The 25,330-nt window shown below is 32.8% G+C and overlaps 1 protein-coding gene across 1 annotated transcript in view; it reads left to right on the top strand.

The window, feature by feature from the left end:
• Positions 1–25,330, top strand: part of LOC124357469 (dynein axonemal heavy chain 3) — a 132,951-nt gene that overhangs the window by 3,991 nt on the left and 103,630 nt on the right. The window contains exons 3-12 of the mRNA XM_046809297.1: positions 6,088–6,321; positions 6,897–7,021; positions 8,217–8,355; positions 10,640–10,725; positions 10,859–11,128; positions 14,488–14,613; positions 15,370–15,565; positions 17,315–17,522; positions 19,541–19,752; positions 22,923–23,113. Of these exons, the coding sequence (XP_046665253.1) occupies positions 6,088–6,321; positions 6,897–7,021; positions 8,217–8,355; positions 10,640–10,725; positions 10,859–11,128; positions 14,488–14,613; positions 15,370–15,565; positions 17,315–17,522; positions 19,541–19,752; positions 22,923–23,113 (1,787 nt within the window). The remainder of the gene's footprint in view (positions 1–6,087; positions 6,322–6,896; positions 7,022–8,216; positions 8,356–10,639; positions 10,726–10,858; positions 11,129–14,487; positions 14,614–15,369; positions 15,566–17,314; positions 17,523–19,540; positions 19,753–22,922; positions 23,114–25,330) is intronic.

Below are 25,330 nucleotides of genomic sequence, written 5' to 3'. Positions count from 1 at the left end.
AAGATTGGTTCGTTAGTGACACAAAACAACAAACTCAACCCAGTAATGATATACATAGGGATGTTTCAAACCTCTAACAGCAATATAAGGAATTTGTTCTAAGAGGGAACTGGTACTATTAACACAACCAAGTCAGTTATCCTTATGAAAGAGAATGCAGGAGGTTGTCTTTTGCTCTCAAATCACTAGTTGAAAAGGAGTTGGAGAGATTAGTGGCTGAAGGAATTCTGGAAGCTGTAGAACCAATGATCACACCAATAGAATGAGCTTCAGCAATACTATCAGTTACGAAGGTGAGTGTTACAATGATTGTAGCCAGAGTTACAATGTCTCAATGTAAGAATATGAGCTGATTTCAAGGTCACGATTAATAAATACATAAATTCAGATTTTTAACATCTTCCAGCTTTGGAAGAACTGGTGGCTAACTGTGGTGGTATGATTTTTTCTGTCATGATCTTTGAGATGCTTATTTTCAAATGGTAGTGGACGAAAGCTCCAGGAAATACACAAAAATAGCAACACACAAAGGGTTTTACTAGTATAAAAGAATGTCTTTTGGAGTTTCATTTGCACCCGGTCTGTTCCAAGAATATAAAGGGTGATTCAAAAAGAGCGCCGGTTTTGATATATCAAATTAAGAGATTTATTTTAATGAAAATCTGAAATCAAATACATAAATATGTTCATCTAACCTTCCGATTTCATGTATGAAAAATAATGTCATGCATGTGTCCTCCTCTGCTACGCTGGCACGCAACAACTCTGTCCATGAAATTAGCCATGACTGCACGACAAGTTTCCACTTCAATTTGGCCGACAACTCGTCGAATTTCTTCCTTCAACTCATTGATGGTTCGGGGTTTATTGGCATAAACTAATGACTTTAGATAACCCCAAAGATGAAAGTCACAAGGTGTTAAGTCACACGACCTTGGTGGCCATTGATGGTCGGAATTACGAGAAATGACGCGATCCTGAAAGCGGTCACGGAGCAACACAATTGTTTCACGGGCAGCGTGGCAGGTTGCACCATCCTGCTGAAACCAAAACAGGTCAATGTCTATGTTATCCAAATGAGGCCACAAAAACTCCCTAATCATCGTACGGTATCGGTCTCCATTCACTATCACGGCTTGCCCTTCCTGATCTTCAAAAAAATAAGGGCCGATGACGCCGCCCGACCAAAAGCCACACCAAACTGTCACTCGTTGTGGACACATTTCCCTTTCGTTAATCATGCGAGGGTTTTCTGAACCCCAGATACGGCAGTTCTGTTTATTAACAAATCCATTCAATTGGAAGTGCGCTTCATCACTGAAGATGATATTCATTGCGAAGTTTTCTTCCTCCTGCGAATTTCTCAATACCCAATCAACAAACTGTCGTCTCTTCTGGTGATCTGCCACTTTCAATTGTTGCGTCAGCTGAATTTTATGGGGGTGATATTTGAGATCATACCGAAGAATTCTCCGTACAGAAGAACATCTTAAACCCAATTGTTGAGAACGGCGACGTATTGATTTCGCTGGGCTAACAGCCACACTGTCACAAACCACCTCAATGTTCTGTTCAGTTCGGGCACAACGACGACGTCCAGAACTTTTGAGGTCGACTGTTGAACCCGTTTCTTGAAACTTTTTCATTAGTCTGCGAACTGTTGATTCATTCGGTGCTTCATTACGTCCTAGAGTACCGCGAAGTCGCCTAACAGTAGCCGCATAACTCTCTCCACTCTGATAAAACGTTTTCACTATTAACACTCGTTGCGCACAAGTAAACTTCTCCATGGTTAGACACAGAATGCACTAATGAGAGAAATATCAGCTGCGTCAACAATCAGAATGTAGTCAGAAATAGAATAAAGGTCAAACATTGTTGCAAACCAATAAAATAAAATTTACCGGTCTTTTCAAAACCGGCGCTCTTTTTGAATCACCCTTTATTTTGGCAGGATTATCAGGGTTGGCTAGTTTGTTGGATGACATAATAGTGACAGGAACAGATAGGACTGAACATTAAGAGTGACTCAGAACATTTCTTGAAAGATTAAAAAAAGTAGGCTTAGACTTAACAAATTGCAAGTGGTTTAAGAATTAAGTAGTTTACGTTGGACATCACATTGATAAGAACGGTATTAAACAAACAAATGAACATTTGAAGGCAATGATAGAAATGCCTGAACCAAAATGTACAAAGGAACTTAAATTGTTTTTGAGTTCTATAAATTATTACAGTAGGTTCATTCCTAATTCACTAGGAGAGTGCGTGAGGCTTCATGACTTGTTGAAAAAAAATCTCAAATGGGAATGGACAAGTCTACATTCAGTAATAATTAAGAAATTAAAGGTTTTTATTAACTTCCTCTCCAGTACTAGCACATCATTATCCAAAGCTACCATTAATAGTGGCCTCTGATGCTACTAGTGACATGAGTGTAGGCGCAGTTATGTTTCACAGGTTCCCTGACAATACTAAGAGACCAATTGTCCATGCCTCAAGATCACTAAGTCGGAGCATAACTATTCAGCACTCAACAAGGAGACATGGGGAATTATTTTCATACTTGTTAAATTCAGGTGTTACCTGGTTGGGCGGCATTTTGTGTTGAGAACCGATCATAAACCGATAGTTAATTCTTAGGGCAGAATGTTCAAATACCAAAGCTTGCAGCTAATAGACTTACATGGTTTTGGGCTCATTTGGTTATGAAATTGAACATCAGGTGGGTGTTTTGAACACTCCTGCTGATGTGTTGTTCCATCATATGTCTTGAGAAAAGATACAATGTCTCACAGTTGCGCGTTTGGTGGCCAAAATTAGACAGGAATATAGAGACATAATTTCAATGCTGTTCTTCTTGCCAAGAGCACAGGTTGAAAGAGCCTAAACTTCCATTATTCTCATGGAGTGTACTAACAGAAGCATAGAGTTGTTTGCACATTGGGAACTTTTAAACTTTTTTGGGAGAAAGACGAAAACATCTAGGGCTGTGAAGGATCTCACTACAAGAGTAGCTGATTTCTTATTCTTGTTTAGAAATACACTGCAAAGAATGACAGGAAGAGCCCTTGCTGAACTTGTGTTAGAAAGGCGACTTCGTAGTCGACTAGATCTCATTAAACCAGATGTTGGGGCAACAGTGGACAACGCATTAGTGGTTCAAAAGATCCACCTTGACAAGAAGGCTAGACTGAGTGTTTGATGAAGGCCAGTCTGTATGGGTGTGGCACCCACAGAAGGGGTGTGTGGTAAGGAGGACTGGAGACTACTCGTATCTCGTAATAATGGAGGGAGGAGTAGTCAAGAGGAAGCATGGAGACCAGCTTAAAAAGAAAAACAATGAACTAAAATCTTCTGGGAGAGAAAATGTGGCATCACTGCCATTATTATTATCATTAGTTTAACATGTTTTTATTGTTATGGATGTATTTTATTGTGAAAATACATTCTATCCGAGTTGAGGCTTCAAACTAGTTTATTGTTTTTATTTTTGTTAAGCGATAAAAAAATTGATTTCTTATTGAACAGCTGCAGTGAAAATAAATACTTAACACAGGCTCTTGAAGGAAACAAATCTATATATATAAAAATGAAACTGTTCGTGTGTAACAGCATCACTCACAAACGGCTGGACGGATTCGCCTAATTTTTTTTTTAATTTGTTCGTCTTGATCTGTAGAAGGTTATAGGATACTTTTTATCCCTTTCCCGATTCAGGATTCCGCCCCACTGGTTACAGAAATACCCGTAAGAAATGCATTGCAGCAAACATATGTTATTAAGTGAAAGAGTCTTTTCAAATTTTTAATCAGCTGTTCTTTGTAAACATATATAATGCGACAAAAAAATATATTTATATATAAATTTCTTTACACTTATAGTTTTAAAGCATAGAGTAAGCTTAAGAGAAACGACAAATTTTGTTTAAACTGTTTCTGCAATCATAATATATAAAAATGAATGTTTGTGTGTTTGTCCTTTATAGACTCAGAAACTATTGGACCGATCACTATGAAAATTTGTATTTTTCTATGTAGAAGGTTTATACGCAATGCCCATTGATGTAACTAACCACCAGGCTGTACTGCAAGATATAAAAGTTATCAAAGCGCCTGCACATTATAAACTGCAATTACAACACAGTAGTTACGTATATTAAAATATCCAAACACTATTTGAAGGCAAAGAAATATACGGGCAAAGCTTAAGAGACGCGTGCGAAGCCGCGGGAAACAGCTAGTACATTATAAATTATCAATGAACCAATGAGTGAATCAATGAAACCACATTATAGTGGCTACGTCAGCTGAGATGAAGAGGACTGGCATCATTGATGCTCCTAGCATCTGGGACCATAGAGTGGTGAGGATGATGGACCACAAACTGTATAATGTAACGTACTGTGCAAGAAGGAGAAAACAGAACCAAAGTTTGTAACATACAGAGGTTTTAAACGTCAGTTGTGAAAAGGCAGTCCAGAATGTGTGTCAAAAATTGGCTGAAATAATATTAAACATGTTAGAGATGTGGACATGATTGAACAACACATATCATTAAATATAAAAAAAGTTAATAAGCAAGCTCCAGTTGTTTTTAAGCGAGAAACTAGAAAGAGAGTACTGTGGAAAAATACTTTGACAGATAATCAGATTAAGCTCAAAAATAAACTTAGAAGAAAGTTCTGGAACACCAGGAACAGTGAAGACTAAAATAACTATAAATTATTAAGAAAACATTCTTCGAGGCTACATTTCTAATATTAAGAAATCAGTTAAATTCCACTATCTGGCTTACAAAAGAGAAATACTTTATAGCAAAAATGAGCTCAATTAGAAATCCGACTTATGGGCTTGCTTAAGTCAATGTAGTGTTCTCGGTGGCAATGAAAATGGAAACATCTCACAAAATTTAAAGATAAATATTTTGTAAGAATGGGAAATGGAAAATATAAACTTGCGCAAAATATTAGTTTACATGAAGCATCAATCAATATGTAGATGACTGTCAGCTTCACTTGTCCGGAACTCATTGAAGAAGCCATTGTTCAGATCAATGCTAATCTTCAACATATATCCCCCTGGCTGGTCAGTAATGGCCTTAAGGTAAATATATATAAGTGTAAAGTGCTCCATCTGGTGCCCCAAAATGTTATACAAAATCTCTGAGAGTGGCATGAGGGTTGAACTTGATGAAAATGATTGTCACTTATTACTAAAACCCTTATGTGTCATACTTGACACCTTACATTTTCTTATCATGCAACTCAGTGAGCTGTTGGCAGGCTGAAAGGTCTGTATAGAATTACAAACATACTGCCAGAATCTATCAAGTTACAGCTCATGCAGTCATTGGTTCTTTCAGTATTCTATTATTGCTATTCCGCTTATGGCAATAGCATATCGAGGAGGGACATGTTCAATTTGAAACATTCGCAGTAATTGTGCAAGAGGCTGTGATTCCAGAATGAGGTCTCCCAGCGTAGCACCCGCCATGATAAACAGCTTCACTTCTGAAAAATGAGGCTGGAGCTGGGCAGGGGAGGATTCTCTTATTTCGGTACCACAATGTATCATGGCCTCCCCGAAATATTAAGGGATCTTTCTGGTTTAAAATTTAAGAGCCATCTAAAGGCATTGTACCTATTTTAGGCATTCTAACTAGCTAAGAATTATTAATTTGACTAAGTAATATTAGTTTTAAGTATGATGTTTTATGTTGAGTTCTGTAAACCAGAAATATTTCTGAGAAAAGCTCGAAATAAAAGGGGTTTTTATGTATTTATTTATTTTATTATTTATTATACTGGTAGATTTTCAATGTTTTCATAAAGATAAAAGTAATTTTACCTCTTAGACAAAAATTTTTCCTCCTGTAAACCTACATATAAGTATGTGAAACATTTTTAGGTTGAAAAAAATAAAAGATAATTACATAATTTAAATGTAAATTAATGTTATGTTTTGACTTTGCCTATGGCTGTATCATGACATTGTCAATGATTATGAAGATTTATTATTATTATTTAAATTAAAAATCCATTTTTGTGGTTAATTAATATAAATTGACCGTGCTGTTCTGTCTCAGGATGGATTTGAGTATTTGAAGCCTACAGATACTATAGGCAGTTGCTACACAACTAGTGTTAATGCTTTGAGACTAGCTACATTACCTCCCCGCCGCAAGACCAAATCCTCTATCACTTGTCTGGATTCAGAAGGTAGACTCACCTATCCCCCTAAACTTCCTCGTCTGCAGATTCAGAAGCCACCTGTCAAGACTGTTGCCCAGAAGTATAAACCAGGTGTTGTTGCTTTGTCAGTGAGTATTATTACAATTTCTTTTAAAATTACATAGCATGAAGTTTACATTGGTAACATTGATTGTCACTTGTAAACTTACAATTTACCGTCTGTTGTTATTTGTATACTATTAATTTCTCATTCTTATTTCGGCTGCTAACAAAATTCCTCTCCTTCACATAGGCAATGCTGTCCACATGGACATCTTTAATCAATCTTAATACAAATTTTACTAATTCCTATTAAAAACTTACTCAATGTTGATTGTAAGTTCGTTTATTCAAAATTTGGTAAAAAGTATTAAACTTTGTATTAAAGGAGGAGCTCTTCTTATTGGAAAACAAATTATGTTCTTTAAAAGAAACACACAATTCTCCAACAGTTAAAAAAAGTATTACAGTTATATCAATACTAATATTGAGTTAATCCAATAATAAAAATCTTCATAGGATTTTTTGTGACCAAAAGAAAAATGTCTGTCCTTGATAAATGCAGCTAATAATATGCTGCTCGCTGCACAATATTTTTAATGTAATATAATTTAGTAAAATCTTAATTTGTGTAATACTATTAATAAGTTCTTGTAATTGTAAGGAATTGTTAAGCGGAGAATATGACCGTAAAAGAGCAGAGAAAGCAGAAAGACGCAAACAGCATCTACTTAAAAAAGCTGAAGAAGCTAAAATGCAACTCGAAATGAAAGCCAAAGCTGAAGCAAGGTAGGTTGTTTTCTTTAATCAGTACAATTTTCCCTCACTACTGTAACTTATAGACTCTATTTTCTAAAGGGCCCTGATATCTGATATGTTTGTACAACTTGATGCGTTCCTTATATGCACTTGACACACAAACAGGCCTCGCAGAAATTACATCCAATGTTTGTAACTGACCTCAAGGGTGTCCAGGTGAGGGTGCCTGATGATCCTTTGATGGATGCCACGAGCTCCTATGCCTAGTGACATAGGATTGGATGTGCTGCAGGGATGTATATAATAGCCATTCATGATTTTAGGGATGCTATGAGTTATATCTTGCTTATCTAAAAGATGTCTTATTTGATTGTTCCTGTTGTAGATCATAGTATTTCTGCCTGTTACAGTGAGAAAGACAAGGTTGCTTGGATTAGGGTTTTTCCAATATCTACTAGGTAATAGTACTTCATACCACGTTTGGCACAACAGGATTCATTGAAACACCTTGTAAAATTTCAAGTCTGTGGCTTATTTCTTAGATGTTCTGCAGGCAGAGGGACAGACAGACAATCATACAAAAAATAAATGTTTACATCCCCCTGGCAGACAAAAGAGAAATTCAATGACACTCAGCCAAATTCCATAGATAGACATACACCATCATCAAAGTCTATTGGTCAGTTTGTTCTCAATATCGCGCGGACAGAAAAATATACACATACAAAATTTTCCAACCCTTTGTGATAAGGTTTTGCTAACGCTCAGTCAATAAATAATTTCTTAGAAGCTACCAGAAAGCTTACCATTCAAATACGTGTCCTATGACACCATTATTAAAAGTCTAGAATGTATGTCTCGTGCAACAGATTGGTACCAGTAACTGTTACTAACTTCAAATATGCCAAAGAATCTTTATCTCAAATTCAATGCAATTTGGTAAAAGTGCAAGTCCTTTGTAGAATTCGGCTTAGTGCCATTGAAGCTTGTCACTCACAAGGTTGGTAGAGTTTTATTTCTTCTGCTTAGAGGCTGTAAAAATTTCTTTTCTATCCGATTGTCTGTCTGTATGTCTACAGAATATCTCGAGAATGAAAGGAGTTATAGACTTGAAATTTTGCAAGCATCTTGAGCGAAACCTGTTATACATAGTCTGGTGTATCCCTATCTTGTAATTTTAATGTCTTCTAATTAAATCAACAATTTTGTTTACTTTTTTTACTAGAAAACTGGCTTCCATGGAGGCCATTTTGCCTGTTCATCCAGACACACAGAAAGCTATTCTGAAAGAGCATGCAGATAAAGATCAACTAAAGGCTGTGAGACCGGAAGATTGGGACCGGATCAAATACTACCTCTATCAGGTTCAACTTAATTACACTCATGTTTGAATGATTTTGATTTATATTATTTGAATAAAGAGTTCTTTACCTCCAGTTCTAAGCAAATATCCAACATTGTAGAATTGATGTTTAAATCAGCACTACTATCGTATAATAAAATCTTCAACAAGTGTTAGTGTACAAATAAGGCTAAATTTATTTTAGTTACTAATTTTGTTAAACATACTTACCATTAATAATTAAAATGCAAAATGAATATGTAATATTTATGTATATAGTTTTAGCTACTGTTATTTAGTTATTATTAGAAATAGTAGAGGGGTTTAATTCTAATTGTCATAATATTCCAAAGTAATTTTTAAGAATGGACCCTTCAAAGCCTAATCCAAAACTTAGCAAATCCATAAAGAGAAATATGTTTTATGATTATTTCTACTAACCCCTGGCATACCAACCCAAATACTAAACAAATAAAATAGAAAAGAAAGACCATTTGTTGTGATAAAAATTTGCAAAGTTAACATTAATTGACATTATTTTGGTGTTGTTTATGTATGTTATTTATTTCTACTTTGCCATGAACATGCATTTGAAATGCATTTAGAAGCTCTAGAATAGAATTTTATAATTTATATTGAAAAGAAAAACAGATTTAACTCTAAAAGAAACTTGAGAAGCAGTAAGACTGATCTCCGAAATCTTCTTTAGATCTTCCTCTTAGAGTCTCTTACTGTTTGACTTTATTAGAGGGGTCAGGTGATTCTACAGCAGTGTACACTTACCATATACCAAGACAAAACAGCCTAATAATATCAATTATTGGCTGTGCAGTAGTAAAACTTAAGAGGAGGCTGGATAAATAGCATTTCTGTCTATCTGTCCACACAATATTTAGAACTAAACTGGCCTTGACCTATAAACTTTAAATTTTGCATGAAGCTTAATTTCTATATAAGCAGCATATAGAGTACATATAGAGTTTCAATAATGGTAATATCACTTCATGGATTTTGGCTGAACATTATAGAATATTTTCAGATTGATTTATGGAAAACTGTGGTGGTAAAACAGTATAATTAATTTGAAAATGAATTGAGTACAATCATAAATGATGTTTTTTACATGTGACATATGTAGTAATACATGTAGCCTAATAAAATGAGTTATAAACTTGAAATTTTGCATGCAACCTCAGTGAAGCCTGTTATAGTGTGGCATATGTCTACCCTGTCCTAAAAGTACAGCACACACCTACACAAACTGTTTCAAGTAACAAGAGTGACTTATAGTTTAGAATTATGCTCGCTTTACACCACATGCCACGATGTCACAATAAAGCTGCCAATTTCAGTGAATTAACTTTTTTATATAAATTGCAAAATTGATATTGGTTGGTTCTTAGGTCAGTTAGATAAATTGTATATTTATTCGGTGCACTTGCTGATGCTAGTTAAACATTCGAGCATTTACTAATGGGGTGAGATATAAGTAAAGCAACTGTTTAAACTGTAACAAGTAAGAGAATGTCTATAAGATAACACCGGTGTGTCTTGATGTGTTTGATTTGTCAACTATTGTAATTTTTATATTTATGTACTACCAGAAAAATTATGAGGTTTTAGAAAAACAACGGGTTAATGTGAAATGTTTATTACAAAATCTGCAATAGAAGTATCGTTTTAAGTTGCAACAATTACATGGCTTTGATTATTGCCTACACAGATTTTAAAGTGGCTTAGACAGTTTATGAGAGACATTTAATACACTGATGATGATCCAACTCATGCTCTAATCTCCCAACTAAGCCAAAGAGGATGACATTTTCCCATCAAGACTTTTCGGCTAATAATAAAACACCTGTTTTGAATCACCGATTGTACTACTCTGATTTAGATCCTTATAACTATTTTGTTCGCTAAAGTCAATCTCTGAAATGAGAGAGATTTGAGTCTATTTAAGCAGTGAAAGCATGATGGGGGTTATTCATATCCTTACTGGTTAATTAATTCTGTTACAGAAATGCATTGTGGGAAACTAAGTGGTGTTAGGCATCTAGAAGAATATTTAGTAACATGGTATAAAATATTTTTTTTTTTAACTTTAGATTGTTTTAGTTTGTTTGTTATCTCACATTGTATAACATTTTCATTTCAAAGTTGTATTTTCTTATTTATGATTTTTATTTTTATTGTTACATAGTTTGATGTTTTAGTCATTATTGTTGAAATCCCAATGACAGTTGAAAACTTTAAATATACATGCAAACACTTTGACTCCACGTTAATTACATGTTTCTTTTTACCAGGGGATCAAAGAGGACATGATAGAACCCTTCAAAGAGTGGTGGTTAACGAAAGCTAAGAAGAAGGTGAAAATACCTACTGATAAAAAGTGAGCTTTTCTTATAAACTAATATTTCTGTAGTTCTCTATTTTTAATTTGGGTCTTCAACAAAAAAAAAAAAAACTATTTAAAAGATGTATCTGCAGTTTAAAGAATTTTACAAGTAAGCATTTTACAACAGGTACATAAGTGTGCTGGAAGCGGTGGAGCGAGAAGTACGGGACTGTTATCATATGAGCTTACACATCGCTCTGCTGGACTATGTGATGTTGGACCCACTGGAGAGAGTGCGACTCAACATCCAGACCTATCCTGTGCGCTACCCTACCCTCACCATTCGGGCCCCAGTCCCTTGGCACCAGGCCTATATCACGGCCAGCCAGCGGGCCTTCTACAGCATCTTCATCGGTCATCCCATGCTGCATGCACTTAGAGACCTCTGGAACTCCAAGTAGGTTTAGTCCACATTTCATAAACAAAATTACTACAGCTTATAGGTTAATTAAGTGACAACTCTTTAACCGCTGTAGATATGACTTTTATATGTTATCTGATAACCATTTATTTTTATCTGTTGGTCTGTAAAGAGTCCGAAACTCTCTAGAGGATAGTGAATGATTTAAAATCAGGAATAGAATGAACCAAAGTCTTGCATGGAGCTGCTACGTAATTTTAGACAACTTTTCAACCTTAGTACCTGTTCATTACAATCTTATACAATATCGTTACAATAATATCAGTCTGTGAAGTAATTAGAAATATCTAGTAAATAGTTAATTACATAATCATAATAATAGACCAGCTGTCTACTCGATGCTGTTTACTAGCATATTAGACAACTTTGACCAAAGTGTATATGTATATATATATATATATATATATATATATATATATATATATATATATATATATATATATATATATGTATATATATATTTGTATAAATGGCAATAGCTGAATTTAATTTCAATAAATATATATATATTTAACTATATACAACTAATATTGCTACGGTCCCCACGTTGCTGTGCCTATTCTGCTACGATCCACTTTGGTCGCCCTTCTGCTACGGTCCAGTCCCCAGTTGGCTGTACGATTTTGCTACGTTCCAGGCCCCCGTTTGTTGTCCCAATTTTCTCACAATCGGTATTCAAAGTGTGCTGTCCCTCATTGGTTGTGCGACTTGCTTCGTGTTGGCTAACTCATATTGTTCCAAGTTGATATTTAAATAACGATCAAACTTCAATGTCTGTGGTGTTGTTGAAAGTGTAGTTTGTATTAATGAAAGTAGGCTACACGTTATATATCACTAGCACTGGGTCTATATTATCTCAGGTTTTTTAAGTAGGTTGAATAATGGTTCAAACTTAATACTACTCTTTTGAAAGTTCTGATCAATATGATTGTTTATATCATAATAAAGTTCACAAAATATTCACTGTTCTTACCAATCACTTTGAATCAAATAAGTTTTGAAAGTAATATTCTTTAATTTAAAGCTTATTATTTTACTTACCACATTTCTTTGTAGATGGGATACTCAATGAAAGACAAAGCAAATGACTTTGACGTCAATTTATTTTATATTATACTGTCTAATTCTACTCACTTTGCTTTGATTTTTTGTTCACTAACACAACATCCCATCCCTTATTACAACTTCAATGCACTATTGTACAGTTTTCAAATTTAATCTATACGAGTAGACGTCCTTACTGCTTCAAGTCCAGACAGAGAAGAAGGATTCTCCGTATAAAAACTACGCATACCGGTTCACACAATGTTCATCCCCTCTCCCGTTCAAATCAGCGTCTTCATGATTAAATATAATTTGATTCTTTTCTTATAATTGTCGAAATTTATCACGTTCACTATAATTGATCAATTTAAGTCTTTCTATTTTCTTTTATTATTTTTCTAAAGCTTTTTTATTTAAATTTTTAGCAACATGTGCTTTCTGACGTCATCAATACGCAAGTCATTTTATCCCACAATTGGCTTTTCTGCGTAATTTTATTTAGTACTTTTGTAAAACACGAATTTTGGTTATGTATAACTCATTTTAATTAATTAAATTTGTTCCTGTATAAAGTTTAATATATTTCTCCCGTTATTAATTAAATAAATCTCAATTCCGACAACATGTGATTCACTGACGTCACAGTCTGCCGATTCACTGACGCCACAGTCTGCCAATTCCCCGCGAATATTCAAATGTCGTAATTTGACCTGTCACAATATATATAACTGACTTGCATGTTGTTGCACACAGGTTTGTTTGAGCACATTCACACTTACAACCACTACCAAGACAGCTTTACTTATATATCCTACATGTTAGTATCATATAAGTTGTATATTTTTGCTCTGTATGACTTCAAAAAAGATTCATATACAGTGTTTCTACAAAAGAGGAACTTCAATATTTAACCTTCAGGTTTTTGAGATTAAATTTGTAATTAAATAATAAACGTAATTGAATGTGTTCCAAATGACTTAAAAGGTAGAACGCATTATTTATTTTAATTATCAAGATTTATTTTACTAATTATTAAAGTTCAATGTCGACTCCATCAGTGATATGGCACACATCTGAATGATTGTCTAGTCTTCCCATGTCCTGGCCAGCACATCTAAAGTTTTTTTTTTTTGTATGTGCTCAGAAGAAAAGCTCATATCTGGGCTCCATAGAGATCAAAGAATAGGTAAGCCCTTCCTTTCCAATCCATAAAATTGAGTATTGAGTGCTTCCCACACACGTAATTTAATACGTTGCGATACTCCATCTTGCTGAAAGTAGATTAAGCCATATAACACAACACAATATAAAATACCATGATAGTGTTTTCAATAGAAATGAAAGGAACTGCAAATCTGTTGTATTCACACCAAACATTCACTTTGGATGTGTCACGTTGATACGAAGTAAATTCATAAGATGACTATGAACCCTAAATTCTGCACTTATCAGTTCACTGTATCGTTTACAAGAAAAGTAGCGTCATCTGTGAAAACAACATTAAAAATGTTGAGAATTTTCCTCTATTTTTCAAGCATTGTAATATCAAACTCTAATCTCTTGTTCTTGTCTGTTGGTTTAATTTGCCACTAAAGTTCTAATTTGCACGCTGTTAAACGGATCATTTTGTGAACTACATTATGAACAATTGATCTCGGTATCTCCAACTTGTAACTGCATTGTGTAAAAGGTCTTTTGTGCTTCATAAACATGAAGTTATAATTCTATCCACACTCTCTTCTGACACACGTGGTGACTTGAATTTAATATTGTTCTTAGCCATTGCAAAATGGTTTTATTTGTAGGTGCATCACCACTATAACTAGGTTGAAGTTCCTCCGTATTGTAACAATTGAACCAGTTTCTAGGAGCCAAATTATACATTTCGAGCCTTCTGATGAAGGCTTGTCATTGCACTGCACTAACTGAGTGAGTGTCTGCTACGCTATGTTTAGGATCAACAATCCACAATGCTTGATGTAAAACCAGTATGAGAGAAACATGATGAGCTACTGGTTTCAGAGGAATTAACTAACTTCAGCTACCAATTAACACTATTAACAGTATCGTTAACATGACATAATATTTTTGTTTAGAGCCCTTTTGTGGAAACTCTATTTTTAACAAGTTACTCATAATTCTAAAAAAACTTTAGTGGCAAAATTTTTAGCTGTGCAACAAACACTGCTTTTAAGGGATTAATAGTGCAGTCTTTATTGTATAGTTTTAATTGCATTAATTTGACAAAAATGTGATTACTCGTGTTTTAACTCTAAGGTCTTTATGTTAAGGTACAGTACAATGTTGATACTTCCAGTTGTCGAATTGGAGAAGGCAGGCTTTCCCCTCTTGCCAGAAAACTGGGACCTCCTCGTGAGAGAGTTGTGTGAGAACTCTCGTAAGATTCTTTTAGAAGAGTAAGTTTAATAATATCATTATTCTATAAGTGTAATTAATACTTAGAGTAATCAATGAATTGCACAATATTACCAGCATTAAAACTATTTTGAGATATGGTGATCTCAAGTGAAATGTTGCAGCTTATTTATTTAGTTGAACAAGTCAACAGCAAATGTCATTTACAAGAGAAAATTCATCAGGTAAATAAACTTATTCTGAAACAAACAAAAGGTTCTATAACATACTAGCAACTAACAGCAAACAGCTGTGCAAGCTGCTGTGAATGAAACATAATAACCACTGGATTCCTGGTTTAAATGCAGTAAAATATTCCATTTCAAAACCATTTTAAATACAGGAAAGCTACAGAAGCTACTTGAATAATGTTTATTAGTTCCAGATGTGCTGGGATGTTCTCCAGGTTGCATAACAATGTATTATAAGTTCACTGATCAGCTGTTTACTGGAATGGATTTATCATTCTGAATCTCTTCTGTACCACTAGATAGGTGGTCTATTTGGTAAAAACTAATTGGAGCCCAAGTGTAGTCCTAGTACAGTTTGAATCAACTGAAACTTTTAAGCTAATCTTATTTCTATCTTGTTGCCAGCTAAAGTTTATTGTTACATTCGTATATTTCCAAAAGATGTTATAAACAAAGGAGAATTCAAATAACTATATCGGCTATTTATTGCTTAATCGATACAACTGTAATTGCCATGATTCCATAAACAATTATCAAAAATTATGAATAATGTATTAAGGATTTTAGGTGGCTGGTCCAGTGTGCAGAGATAGTCCTGGCAGCAAGAGACTCCTGGGGCCACTTGGTGCCACGTCAGAAGAGGGTTCCGTTGTTGCTGGTGGAACGGCTGTTTAACTGTGTGAACGCACTGTTGTCTGGACAGCTGCGCTCACTGGTCATGAACTCACTAAAACACGCTCTACAGCAGATCACTAACTATAAGGTGTGCTACCATCGGTAACATGCTGGCTGTTGTCAATGTTTGTATTAAGGGCTAATTTGAAAAACAAACTATTAGAGAAACTATTATAAAACGTGTGTTTAATGTGACCAAATAAATGACTTTACCAAACACTCCTAATTTTAATACACAAAGTTTGATTCACCTCTAATGAGTATCTGATGAGTTTTCTATATACAAGTAATATTGCTTTCACAGAGAAATGATTGAGGAGAGAAAAGTAAATGATAATTACATGAAAGGAAGTACTGGTATTATTTTAAATGTACCAAAACAGGAAAATCAATTATGAATGCAGGCTAAGATTCTGCATAAATACATAAAAAGTACTACCAATAAAACAGTTTTATCATAGGGTCCCAAAAATAAATAAAAATTATAACAAAATCTTAGTTTCTTAAATATTTAGTGTAATAAAACACTATATTATATAGTACTATAATTTATTATTACCACTAAGTAAAAGGGTTAAGTAGAAAGTTTTTAATAAATGTTTAACTGTATGAATCATAATTATTTTACTTATTTAGTAAGAATGAAAATGTTTACTTCAAAAATATAAAATTAGTAATTAAAAAAAAATCTAATTTAAAATGTATGATAAAATATAAATTGTACTATAGAAATATATTTAAATTCTTAATATTTTCTTATCTATCTTAATATTCTTAATAAATAATTAATTCGTAAACTGTTTAGAATGTAGCATGGAAATAACAGAAAAAACAAGGCTTAAATAGTAATATTATATCCAACAATATTAAATCTAATTATTGACTTATAAAATTAGATTTACATATTTCAGCTACAACCTTTAAACACCTTTACTGCAACGCTAGACATATACTGACTTAATGACAGCTGTGATATTATTAAGGTGTATCCACAGCAGTCAATGTATTAATTTGACTTTGCCAACCTTTAGTAAAGTATAAAAATAAACATGATTCAAGCATATGGTTTTGTATTGTATTGACATTGTTCTAGTAAAGTGCACATTTGATTTGATTGCAGAACGGAAACACCATTGAGGAGGTGTATGAAGATCTTATGTTTGTACAGCGTCCAATGGTCACTGTGAGAGTCATACCAAAGCAAGGCTCCACAACCACGGAGTTCCAGCCTCCCTTGACTTACCTGCGGTTACAAGTTTTGTATTGTTCTAGTAAAGTGCACATTTGATTTGATTGCAGAACGGAAACACAATTGAGGAGGTGTATGAAGATCTTATGTTTGTACAGCGTCCAATGGTCACTGTGAGAGTCATACCAAAGCAAGGCTCCACAACCACGGAGTTCCAGCCTCCCTTGACTTACCTGCGGTTACAAGTTTTGTATTGTTCTAGTAAAGTGCACATTTGATTTGATTGCAGAACGGAAACACCATTGAGGAGGTGTATGAAGATCTTATGTTTGTACAGCGTCCAATGGTCACTGTGAGAGTCATACCAAAGCAAGGCTCCACAACCACGGAGTTCCAGCCTCCCTTGACTTACCTGCGGTTACAAGTTTTGTATTGTTCTAGTAAAGTGCACATTTGATTTGATTGCAGAACGGAAACACCAATTGAGGAGGTGTATGAAGATCTTATGTTTGTACAGCGTCCAATGGTCACTGTGAGAGTCATACCAAAGCAAGGCTCCACAACCACGGAGTTCCAGCCTCCCTTGACTTACCTGCGGTTACAAGTTTTGTATTGTTCTAGTAAAGTGCACATTTGATTTGATTGCAGAACGGAAACACCATTGAAGAGGAGTATGAAGATCTTATGTTTGTACAGCATCCAATGGTCACTGTGAAAGTCATACCAAAAGAAGGCTCCACAAATCTGGAGTTCCAGCCTCCTTTCACTTCCCTGCGTTTACAAGTTGAGGATATGTTCCAACGTATAATTGATGTTAACAGGCAGGTGCCTCGGTTGGAGCGTTATCTCTTTCCAGGCAAGTACATCACTTCATTCTTCTTGTCTTCATTGTCTTGTAAGATAACATTTGAAGACTAATAAAGAATTTATTTCTCTTAATTTCTCTATGCTCCTTTATTCTAATGGAATAAACAAATTTCTGGATCATATTAAATCTTGCTACTCGTCTGCTCATCTGTATCAAAAGTGGCAAATTTTTAATTCCTTCTTTCTTACGCTAATATATTGTTGTTAATTTTTTTTAAACCTTTGACAGGTTAATGATCAAAATTAATTAAAATTAATTATTAAACATTTAAATACCATCCAATAATACAAAAGTAATCCAAGAATGCCACTGTATTGTAAAGGGATTTGTAGAGTTCCAGGAAAATAGCTATATATTAATTCATCTATGTGTTTTATGTAATATTATGTTCAAAGTTATATTGTTCCTGATTTATTCTGTTGTCTGCCGATATATTGCACAAGAAGCAATTCTGTGACAACTGCGTGTTACTTAAGTAGTTCTGGCGTTTTCTACTAGATGTCAACATTTGTTCCTCTGTCCTGAGTGATTGCACCTTGGCGAGTTCACTGTAGTTGCACAATGCGAACGCTACCGCACGTTGTTATTGCATGTCACCCGTCCTGAAGTATATTATGGGTTTATTTCTAGTGTTTACTGTACCATGGAAATATCCAATGCACAAATAGCCAATAAGCTTTGTTCACGTGATGATGACATGGACAAGGATAATTAAAATAATTTAGTGGATTATATAACAAAAATTTGAAAGAAACAAAAAATAACTTTGAAGACTCTTGGAGCAATTGGACAAACTTATAAATATTACTAAATGTTAAGAATACATAACATTTCCAATTTATTTATTTTTCGGAGTCGCCTGATGAGGAAACCTTCGGTTTTGACATCTAGTAGAAAACACCAGAACTACTTTATATTTAGTAATATTTAAAAAATAACTTCTTTAAAGAGTTATACAGTAGTCGTAAGAGTGTCGATTATCCGAAACAATTGGTGCAGGGGGTTTTTGGATATTTTTTTTTTGGATAATCGAGCATCACTGTAAAAAGTAGGGGAATGGTGGGACAGCAAAAAATCACGTTTTTGGACTAAAACACACAATAGCACCTTTTAATATCACACAAATGTATAAAATATTATGTGAAGCTTACATATAAAGTAGTAGTTGCACATACAGTAAATACAGTTTTGGCTCAGTGGCTTAGATATCGTAGAAACAGTACAAAATTTACTTAAAATAAGATCAAATAGAAACAGTACAAAATCAACCCAAAATTAGATAGGATTTCTATATTTAGAACGAGTTTTTCTCTAAGTGGGAGGGGACATTCCCCCAACAATATGTTTCACATTTCACCAACCACAAACATAATTTTCATCAGAGCACTAGCAAATATCAACAATAGTAGGATATTTAAGTAGTACAATACCCACCTCGATCAGTGGATTACACATTTTAAGATCAGTATGTAGCCTGATTGTCTTCATGTTGTTGACTTAAAAAGTTCTACTGTTTTGGAATAAACTATTAAATTTGTGTAAAGGAGAATACACAACACAGTATCTCATTTTAGTATTTTAGTTTGGGAATAAAAAGTCTAATTTGGAGTTGTTTTAAGATTGATACTGTATTTTTAAATCTTTGCATATGAATTAAACATTACGTTCCCATTGTAGTTGATTTTTTCCAAATGTTTAATTATGATTTATATATTGTTTCAAATATAGGTTTTATATTTAACTTGTGGTTTGAATGCCTCAAAATTAAATAAAAACTACCTCTAGTTTTGCAAATTCCTTTTTTTATGTATCCTTTCTTACAATGTATTAAAAAGGAGGATATGAAATCTGTATAAAAACACTAAGGTTTGACATCCTCCAGAGTATAGAATACTTAGAAGTAAATCTTATTGAACTGGAAATTTTAAAGAAATTTCATTTCACTATCAGAAACTGCTCAAATGTTATCAGTGTTTGCAGCAGATCCTAATTTAATTCGTTTGCAGAAATGGAAGTAACAGAAGAACTACTGAGTGTTAAGCCTGATGAGGAGGAGGTGCAGCTGATCATTGCAGAAGCTTTGGAGGCGTTTGATACCAACACTCCTGGGCCCCAAAAGTTCCTTGATATCTACAACAAGTACCTTTACATTCTCTCCGGTGAAGCTGGAAGAGCTCTTGATAAGTTCTTCAGTATGGATCCATTCCCCTATCTCAAAGTAATTAGCATGATGCATTGTGTCCAGTTTATAGGTATATTTCTGGCTAACATTGGCTTTTCAAAAGAAAACATGAAAGCTTCAATGCAGGTTTTTAACAGTGCCTATGCAGTCCTAACACATCCCTCTTTTTAATAATATTTTTTAATGAGACTGGTTTGAGTTGTCCCTAAATAATCAATTTTATCTTGATTAAAATATTTTTTACAATCTTCAAGAACTTGTTAGCTAAATTTGTGAAATTAAGTGCCATATTAGTAATAAAACTTGTATAGTAAGTTAAATAATTTAAAAAATCAATATTTATGAATTAATATAAACATCTGTTTATTATTTGTGTATTATTACCTAATAAGTATTGATACTCTAGTTACTAATTATTAATGTTCGATAATCTAACTATCAGTTGATGAAATTGCTTATTTAGAGGCACCTCATACCCAATCTTGTCTATATTTCACATAAACTATGGACATTTCACATAAATATAGAAACAATATTAACCCTACAAATGCTATCATCGCACTGTGCAATTAGGGATTGCCAAGATCTCAACACGGCAATCTCAGGATTTTGGACTATATAAGTCACTTAACGTAAAATTTGCACAGAAGTATAACACAAATTAATCTATGTTAAGTTTCAACATTAAAATAAAATGGCAGTATTACAGTAATAGTGTGTTACTACTTTTAAAGGAAGAACTTACCTCATTATATTTCATGTTGTAGTTATCAGTTAACCATTAAAAAAGAGAGTCCTTTTTAAAATCGAAGGCACCAAAGGACATTATTTGGTAATAGTTTTCAACTACCTATTGGCAATATCAACAAATGTTGAAGCAGAGAGAGCATTTTTATCTTCAGGCTATATATGCAATAAACTAACGTCAACCCGACTGGGAGATAAATTAGATGCACTAGTTTTTCTCAACTCTCACTTCCAGTCATGTAAATTAAAATACCAGGATTAGTAAAGTATATGAATGATGCAGTATGTAGTTTAAATTTTAATATTTAGTTTTATTTAAATTCAATTTAACCCTTCACACGCCAGAGATGAATGTATTAAAATGATAGATTTTGACCGAAACGTCAAATACAGTTATATCCGATATTATAGATTATGTCTCTTAAAGAGTTTATTAGTTCACAAAAGACCTTTGAAATGAACAGTGCACGCTACGTGCTTATCGCGGTTACCAAGGAAGTATTTATAAACGACTTTCAGTCTGCGGCAGGGCGAGGGGAGCACCCTTTGTCTAACTTCGACCACCTGTTTGTCAGTTCTGCGTCTCCTACAGAGCCATAACCAAACATATCCATGGCATATATTATTGCTTTCTTGGTTGTCACGGCTGCATATCTACTATGAATCTCGTTATTATTCTTCATCGTGTGGTAGTGTTGTAATTTTAAAATATACTAATAGTTAGTAGTTTATAAAACTTTCAGTTTAATTACATTTTACAATGAACATTAGATTTACTTAAAATAAACAGTTTTGTAAATTTTTCTTTTTATCAATAAATACGCTAATTTTAAGTAAATTGCCATTTTATACTTTTATTTACTTTTACTTTTTATTATTCAGTTATAATAAAATTAGCTTTGAACTTAAAGAAAAAAAATTGTACTTGTCTTAGTGTTATAAGTTAATGGATATATTAGTGGTGTGCAAGGGTTATTATATTTTATTTGGATACAAATTTTTTAAAGAATCTTTTATTTTGCAAATTTGTTTTTAATGTTTGGTATTTGTATTTTACTTTTTTTTAAAAAGGTATTTGAACATAATTTATTTTATTCAATTTACCCACTCGCTATATATTTAAAACATCACTTAATATAAGTTAATAGAATGATGATAGTCTATATTCAATTTAACGATTTTGTATTTCTTCTGTAATTATATTTAATCTTACAAAAAATTATTTTAAATAGTACAAATTTCCCTTGACCTTAGCTGATGTGGTACAATTTTACATCATGAATAAAATGATTTAAAGTGTAAATATTTTTTTCAAATACTTTGTAGACAAATTTACATTGAAAAACAGATTTTATAATCTGAGATCTTAGGTCAAAAATTATCAAGGACTGCAACCCGTATGTGTCATGTACTTAAGCCATTTTAAAGTGCTGGTGTCGAACTGTGATATCTTTTCATTTTTTTGTGTCACAAACAAACGATGTATTAGATTTTTCCATTCTTTGTAAAGTATAATGTAGGAAAGATTCCTCTATGCACTCATGGAATTAAAAGTACTAATATGGAAGATTATGAGGAGTATGTGAAATACAAGTCTGCTGAATAATGTCAGCCTGGCATGTGTCGGATAACTGTCAATTTTGTTCAAAACGCTATGGTGTGCAACATTATCTTACTCAAAATAAAATTTAAAACAATTTCTATATTTTGCATTTTTATTACTAAATAAAAAAAACAATTTACTCATTAATAAATAAATTTAAAAAATAATAAATTTGTTTACTCTGTCAGCCAACAATACAATCTTTCTAAATGAAAAATAGAGCATATAATTCATGTCATACACTTGAAAATGGACCAGCACTTGAAAGTGATATAAATAGCACTTTGTGGGCTTAATAACTCAAAAGATCACAAAACAGAAAATATTGAAGTATAATTTATTTAAATTTTCACTTGAATATAATGTGAAGTTTAAGATATTTTCAAGAGTTGGAGACCAAGCTTAAATAAAAGAAAATTGGTGGAAACAGTATCAGATAAACATTAGCAGCTGATAGTAAATCTGTCTTATCAAACAAGTTAGGATATTTGGGAATATTGTTAGATAATTTTTAAACTAGGAAACCTGTTATGTAATGGTTTATCATATCATTGTTTTTATGTCATAAATTAATTTTTAATATACAGTATAATAAAACAAACTGTTTTAATTACAAAATATTAAAAAAATATTTAGATTATATTTATTTTGGTCCATGATGTAGTTTTCTATTATTTCTTTAGAAAACAGATGATATTGAGTGTTTAATTTTATTTTTAATGTCTCATATACACATTTATAATAGGTATACAGTATGTTTCTCACATTTTATATTCATACATTTCTGTTTTATTTGAAGCATACAGAATTTTGATCCCACAACAGCGGGTTACGAAACAATCCATTTTTGTTTCAGGATTTTGCAAAAAGGATACAAATGTATGAAGACCTAAGAGATGAGATAGACCTCATGAGAAGGGATATCCCACTGAATTTTATTAACTTAGACTGCTCACTTCTAAACGACACTCTGAGTTCTCTTGTAACAGCTCTACGTAAACAGATTGTAGATTACTTCATTGGCGTCAACAGAGTTCATAATCGAAGGTAAAAAATATGGTGTACACTAACTTGCATATTTCTGAGTGATAAAACAAGTTGTTTGGTTTCATATAAAAACATATCACATGTTTATATCTATATACTAATGTGAAGTACATGGAAAAAATATAAATAGCCTTTTAGTTCTTTATTTACATGCTATTTGTTTTATGAAATACAGAGGTTGTTTAAAAAATAAATTCCTTATTAAAAAAATCAGTACATTTACAAGTTTTAAATGTTGATTCAAGAAAGTGCAACTTTTAAGCCATTCAGGTTACAATATTTTCTATATGTAGTGAGAAAAATTCTGCCATATATCTCTGCTAAGCTGTATAAGTCCATGGGGTTAGTATCAACCTTCTACTAGTACAACAGTATGTCTGGTTATATATGGGTTTTAGGTGCAGTTCACTACCACTTTAATTGTGAACAGTTGGTAGAACAAACATAGATGTAGGAAAATACAAAAATAAAATGCTAACAAATTTTACTGTGTTGGAAAATGCATGGAAATCACAAAATTGAAACAAAAACATCTGTCATTGTGGACCTTCAACTTTCCTTAACATTTTCCTTGGTTTGTTGAAAAGGTAATTGAACCACAAATGCTCAGTTACTATGAATTGTAGTGTGATTTTTCTGAAAGAAGTGGTACGATTTTAACATTGTAGTATTATTTGTTCATAACAGTATAAAATTAATTATGTATGAATCTCCATGGATTACACATGTTTTTGTTTAAAGAAATCAAATACTATAGAGAGAATACCAGCGAGAGCTTTTATTGTGGAGATCAACTTTACTTTGGGGTGCACGGTATCTTGAAACAACTTTCACAGCATCATTGAAAGATGTGAACTGAACCTAGCTGTACAAGACCACTTGTATCACATATCTACTCCACTCACTCAACAATCAGATGGCAAAGGTTATTGCTTTCTGAATAACCCTTTAAATATTATATTTTGCTTGTAAAGAGGACCAAAATTTCACATTGAAATAAATGAAGAGATAACCATTCCACTCACTTCATGCCCACATTACCATCAAACAATTTTTTATGGTATTTCAAATTTTTATTTTTATTAAAAATGTTACTACTGATTTTGTTGTAATTTTTTCAATATTGATTTTCAATCTACATTTTTGATTTTCAGTCACAAAATTTAAGATCTCTATATGTACTTGTTTGTAAATTATCATATTTATACAAAATTCAGCATTTTTCAATAAAATAATTAACATAGTAGGAGAATATAGAGAATTAACAGTGCATTCCAAAAACCTACAAGGGAATATTCATATACATATATGAACAGACAGTTTTATTGATTACAGTATAAATTCTCCAGAAAATCAGTGATTCTTAAAATGTATACTATGTTGTGTACCTTTGCTATATATCCATTAATAGCATTAACATTTAATACCCAGGTATGAAAAAATTATAACAATTTTTTAACTACACAAGCTTTTTGAATCTCACAATCCGATATTTAAATGTTGTTGGTACACTTGTTTCTGATATATATATATATATAGAAATTTTCAGCTTTTAGAATGGTTACTCTTTAGTGACAGACATAATCATAATAATACTCAAAAATTCATTATTAGAACATGAGTACAGAGACACAATTAGGACCACATGGCCCTTTCTTACATTTAACCCAACAAAATCCAACTACTAAACAAATAGATAACTAGTCCAGTATAAAAATGTATCAACTTAAATCTGTTTATAATACTTTTAAATTATTTAAAAATAGTCATTGATTTTATGGTTGTTTAATGGTGGTGGACAGTCAAATGGTTTAATGGAGTTTTTCAAAACCTTATAAACTCTGAATTTCTTATTTGTAAAAGTTTAATGATTTAACTTAATATTTTTATTCATTGCACTCTTAATCGTTCATCTGGATGATAAATAGTTGATAGGAATTACACACTGACTAATTAATATACTTTTTCTATACAGAATGAAACTAAATACCACTTCCATACTAGCATGATGTCAATTAAATTAATATAAAAAATTACTAAAGCAGATTTTGGATACTCTGAAACTTTGTTGATTAATTAAGGTGTTTGATTAAATCTGTTCAACATCATCGTAATCTAAAACAAAATGTACACTAAACTTTTTCTGGCTTGAATATCTTTCCAACCTTGCCAAGTGTACTAAATCAATTAATGTATTACTATAAAATGTTTGGTCCA

Source organism: Homalodisca vitripennis, chromosome 3 (assembly GCF_021130785.1).
Source record: "Homalodisca vitripennis isolate AUS2020 chromosome 3, UT_GWSS_2.1, whole genome shotgun sequence".
Lineage (NCBI taxonomy): Eukaryota > Metazoa > Arthropoda > Insecta > Hemiptera > Cicadellidae > Homalodisca > Homalodisca vitripennis.
This window is presented reverse-complemented; position numbering and strand designations above follow the sequence as displayed.